Source organism: Setaria italica, chromosome II (assembly GCF_000263155.2).
Source record: "Setaria italica strain Yugu1 chromosome II, Setaria_italica_v2.0, whole genome shotgun sequence".
Classification (NCBI taxonomy): domain Eukaryota; kingdom Viridiplantae; phylum Streptophyta; class Magnoliopsida; order Poales; family Poaceae; genus Setaria; species Setaria italica.
Window position 1 is genome coordinate 9,909,636 of NC_028451.1, and position 5,110 is coordinate 9,914,745.

A 5,110-nucleotide genomic window follows, 5' to 3' on the forward strand; every position below is an offset into this window, starting at 1 on the left:
TTTATGAGAGGTTTTAAATTAAAAAATGGTTTTGATGTTTCCAAACTATTAAAATAAAGTAAAATAAATTATCTTGTTGGATAAATTGGAAAAGGCTCAAAATTTTAGTGAAATTTTAAATGCTCCAAAAATAGAGATGTTACAGGCAGGCGCGCCAATGGAAGGGGAAGAATGCAGTTCGGGCACGTCACGCGCGACACATGGTGCCTGATTGATATACGGAGTATACTGTTGTCATAAGGGTCGCGTTGTAGATGGGCCGTAAAATCTAGCCCATCCCACTCTCGCACTCCTCACACACACACACACCTCAGAGCGGCGGCGCATGCTGCTCCGAAGCCGCCGTCAGCCGGCGACGGAATGGAGGCGACTGGATCCAGTGCTAAGAAGAAGAGATCGGATTAGCTCGAGGCCGACGAGTCCCCGCCGCCGGCAATGACGGCCATGGAGGCATCCAATCCCGAACTTGCAGCAAAGAAAAAGAGGACCAGCCATAGCCAAGAACCAGCGCCGCCACCCGGTGCTGGAGGGGAACGAGGAGCCGGTGATGTCGACCGCATTAGCGGCCTCCCCGACGCCATCATCGGCGGCATCATCTCGCTCCTCCCCTCCACGGACAGGGCCCGCACCTCGCCTCGCGGTGGCGGCTCCTCTCGTGCTTCGCGCCACTCAACCTCGACCAGAGCGACCTCCCCTCCAATAGGGAGGCCTTCGCCGGCGTCGTCTCCCGCATCCTCTCCGTCCACTGGGGCCCGTGCCGCCGCTTCTGCGTTCCTGCGGGCTACCTCGAGGACCGCCCCGCCGCTATGGACGCCTGGCTCTGGTCACCCGCCCTCGACAATCTTGAGGAGATTGATTTCATCCTGCCTCCGGCGTCTACGCTCCGCTTCTTGGCCACCCTCCGCGTCGCAGCCTTGAGAAAATGCCACATCCCCGACGGTCTCGCCCAATCGCTCCAGCTTCCCCAGCTCAAGGAGCTCGCACTTGAAGAGGTAACCATTTCAGAGGGGCTCACTGCACGGCTTGATCTCCAGCTGCCCCGTCTCGCCCAATCTTGAGGAGTGCTTGCTGCTTAGCAATTGCACTGGCTTTGGTTGTGCTCGGATCACCTCCAGCAGCCTAAGGGGCATCGGAGTGCGAGCTGAATGCTATCAAGAGTCTGAGCTTCGGTTTCGCCTTTTCGGAACTTATCATCGACGATGCCCCTTGTCTTGAAAGGTTGCTCTACGCTGAATATTTTGGCCTCAATGTGTCTGCAGTCACTGCACCTAAACTGCTAACTGGAGATATTATGCTTTTCTGTTGGTCAGTCCAATTTCTCCAGACTTGTGTTTGGCAGCACAGAGTTTCAGGTAGCTGCGCCATTTTGCCTCTTATCCAGGCTGCTAATTTCAATTTCATTTACAGAGAATTTTTGTAGCATCTGCATTTGCAAACAGCTTGATAATTTGTCCAATGCTTGATAAAGGGATTGAATGCTGTTAGCTTGATGACTGTACTGCACAGTGTCAAGATTTTGGCTGTCAATTCGTGGGTTACTGAGCTGGATTTGGCTATTGGCTTGATGAAATGCTTTCCGTGTTTGGAGAAGTTGTACATACAGGTCACAGTTCTTCACTATAGTTTGTTCAGGACCATTTTTTTTCAGTTGACTTATTATTATGTGAATCTTCATACCAGTGACTGATTTTTTTTCATGTATGTGTGTTTCCAGTCATGTGGATCAGTCGGGCAGAATTTGTGGCATAGTTAAAACAAGAATTTTATCCAAAACTATGACATCCATATCAAGACTGTAGTGTTGGGAATGTGGGAATGTATCTGGGCATCAGAGCGCAAGTCAACTTTGCTTCGTACACAGAATGCAACAGAGTTGGAGGTAATGAGAATTGAGACAATTTTACTTTGTCCATACAATTAATTCTCAAATTTGTAGTGTTCGGATTATTTATTACCCCAGAACCATGGGTTGTTTAATCAAATAATGCTATTATTAGTGTTATGATTTATGTGATAGTGCTAGAACCAATGAAGTGCAGAGCGCCATGCTGAAAAGGTCTCTTCACAAGGTGCTTATGTGATTTTCCATAGGAACTTAACTTGAACTATATCATGCACATGCCCTTTGTGCACCCCTATGATCTGTTAACTCTGTATATGGTGAATTTATGCCCAAAAAAAATTTAGCTACAGTAAACATTTTTGTAAGGCAGCATCCTGGATTTTTTATTGTGAATAATTTTGCTCATTCATCCCCTCCTGTAGACCTATTTAAATTTCTCTAAGTTTCAGCTCATACGAATCCCTCACAACTTTGAGAAATTGTCTTTCACAAGTGCTTAGTATTCTTTTCATTGTGTATAAACATAACAATATCTTGTTCCTACAGTTCTTTACTTTACCTGGTGACTTAAGATAAAATTGAGGCATTTCTCTGGCTTTGTTGATATATATTTCGCTGCATGTACTTCCAGATAATGTGTTGAAAGAGCTATGTTTCTCCATTTGCCAAGACCTAGGTTCCATCTTCGGTTACTTATAGAAAGTTTTTGCCCTTTTTTTTGGCTTCAATTGCTGGATATAGCTTGCACTTTGGTAAGCATGAGGGTGGCTCGGAAAAGATTCCTTCACTAGATGCTTGCCAATGAATGCTAACAATCTCAACCATTTTCAAACTTCAGTCTTTAGTTAAGTTTAATAGACACCAAACAAAGCATATATCCTATGTTTATTTATATAAACAATGAACAAACATGCATGCGCCGTGGCTTAAGCAAGTGCCAGCCTTTGGGCTACAAATCCTCTACCAAATAAGTAGCAAATTTATTAGATTAAAGCCATGCATATATTACTAAATACAATGCGACAAGATTTATGGAGCATACGTCATTAAATTATCAACGGTAAGTTTGACCAACTTTGTGTTGAACAAAACTCCAGTGGAGATGTATATTAGACAGGTAAGAGTCAAGAGTACCCGGACAGATGACGTTCTGAAACGCTTCTGCGAATTAAATAAGTATATTTGAGATACATCTTTCTGGATTCACTGGCATTAATTGTGCACCTCGACTCCGCTCCTATATAAGGTTCCTCCTTCGCACTGTATCGAACACACCTTTCAGTCTGGTCTCTGGTATCTGCAATGGACAACCTCAATAGCCATTCTGAACATGCCGATCAACCTCAGGGGCAACAAGCAAATGGCCTTCCTTTGGATGGCATAAATCCGGTGCCGTTTGGCTTCTCCCTTGAGCAGCACAGGCTGCAGTTGGATCAGGTCCTCCAACTCTACGTAAGTGACCTTTTGTGACCGGTTTGGTTCTAAGTTTTTGACGGATGTTGTCTAACTTCTGCTTTGATTTCTTTCTTCGGAAAAACAGAACGAGCAGGTTCGGGTGTCTCTGCAGCAGGAAATGTCTATACAGAACTTAACTCTACTGAACCTTCGGACAACTGATGCGCTGATTCAGAAGGTTGAAGAGGTAGCCAGCTTGAAAGAAGAGGTAGCCAGCTTGCATGTAGAGTTGCAGAGGAAGCAAGGAGATATAGAAGCTGCACAGCAGTTTGCTGTGATGGTTCTTGAAACGAATGAGTCACTTATCCACAGGCCTCCCCCGATGCAGCAGGAAATGAACTTACATATCTCATCTAACCAGTCAGATGCTCCAGGCTCTGGAAATGAAGCATCGAGCGTGGTGAGAACCGCAGCAGAGACAACCAAGATCGATCTCATCTGCAAGGTTTGCAACTTTGGTCTTGCTTGTATGCTGTTACTGCCGTGCCAGCACCTCTGCGCATGCAATCCATGCGGAGTCCGTCTCGCGGCATGCCCTATCTGCGGTGCTGTGAAGGGTGGTGCGGTCGAGGCCCGATTTGTCTAGAAGTAAAGAAGCGAAAGCAGCGATCGGAACCTGTTGTTTCTGATGCGCCTAATAAGAGCATGTGTGTTTTCTTTCTCCGTGTAAGGTGTTGTAGCCTTGTTCTGTAATCCTTTCTTGTAATCCGTTCTGTTGTTGTCGTCGTATTAATGTCATGTTTCTGTGTTCCCAATATGTTTCGGCGTTTGCCATGTTGTGGCGCCATCAGTTCTATTTCTGAAGTTCCTGTTGTTCGTCAGATGAAATTAGCCTCACAGAAATCATGGAGCACCGGATCTGCCGAACACCTGGTCGGTCTGGCCTGCGGTCAGCTCTGCTCTTTCCCCGTTTCTTTCCGAAACGCCTGCGCATAAGAAGTTGACAGATTTGATGATTTCAAAATGGCTATGCTGACCTCACTATGGCTATGATGACCTCGCTATGGCTATGCTGATCTCCAAAGCGGACTTTGTGAGATTGGCTCCCAAGTCCCAACCGAGAACCGACGTCTTTCTGGAATGCACATCGTCATGTTTTGCTTGCAGACCAAAATTAGTTACAAACCAAAACCATTAACGTATTTTGGTTCGTGTCCAGAGGTTGCCACGCTAAACAACGTGACGTGGCAAGGTTGGGAAAAGGGCCGAACAGCCCTAGAGCTAGCCCTAGGATGCCTGCAGGCTGGACTGCGGAGAGGATGATACCAGCAGGTTTCGGTCAGCGCACAAAGCACCACGGCCGGGATGGCGCTTCGTTGCATGGCATATTCTTTGGACAGCTGCACCTTGGCATAGAACTGCCTCATTTGGCAAGCCTAGAGCTCAACACTTGGCTGAGCAGCTTTTTGATCCTAGAATGGACATGCATGCATGCCGCTGCCACCATGGGGATATAGTAGGTGCAGGCACAGCGTGCAGACACAATAAGCATGGTCTTGTATATAGACCGGCAGTTATGCGGCACTAAGCCCTGTTGATCCCTGGAAATAGAAAAAACAAAATATCAGAAGTTACTGTGCAAAACGCGAAAAACGGCCCAGCCGCGAAAACAGCCCACAGCCCGTTCCCGCGCGCGGCCCACTCGCCCGACGCCCGTGGCCTGCCAACGCAGCCCACTAAAGGCGGCCCGCTACGCGGCTCAGCGCCGGCCTCTCGCGCGGCGTCGTTGCGCAGCCGCAACCTGGGCCTGGGCTGCGAAAGCGGCCTGCCGCGCGTCCCGCCTGGGTCGAAAGTGCCCGGTCGATCACGACC

At 47.7% G+C, this 5,110-nt stretch overlaps 1 protein-coding gene across 4 annotated transcripts; it reads left to right on the forward strand.

Moving 5' to 3' along the window:
* Positions 1-263: 263 nt before the first annotated feature.
* On the forward strand, positions 264-4,055 carry LOC101752759 (probable BOI-related E3 ubiquitin-protein ligase 3). Of its 4 annotated transcripts, none has more exons than XR_002676588.1 (5): positions 264-1,352; positions 1,469-1,603; positions 1,715-3,089; positions 3,191-3,295; positions 3,384-4,055. XR_002676588.1 is itself a non-coding variant. In XM_004955889.3 (5 exons), exons 3-5 carry the CDS (start codon positions 1,816-1,818, stop codon positions 3,882-3,884), a joined length of 771 nt encoding a protein of 256 aa, XP_004955946.1. In that variant the 5' UTR covers positions 264-1,352; positions 1,469-1,603; positions 1,715-1,815; the 3' UTR covers positions 3,885-4,055. The 4 variants fall into 4 exon arrangements, 3 of the variants coding, with proteins under 3 accessions (XP_004955946.1, XP_004955948.1, XP_004955947.1); XM_004955889.3 differs by having other exon boundaries at positions 1,715-1,879; positions 3,090-3,295; XM_004955891.3 differs by having other exon boundaries at positions 1,715-1,879.
* Positions 4,056-5,110: the final 1,055 nt, after the last annotated feature.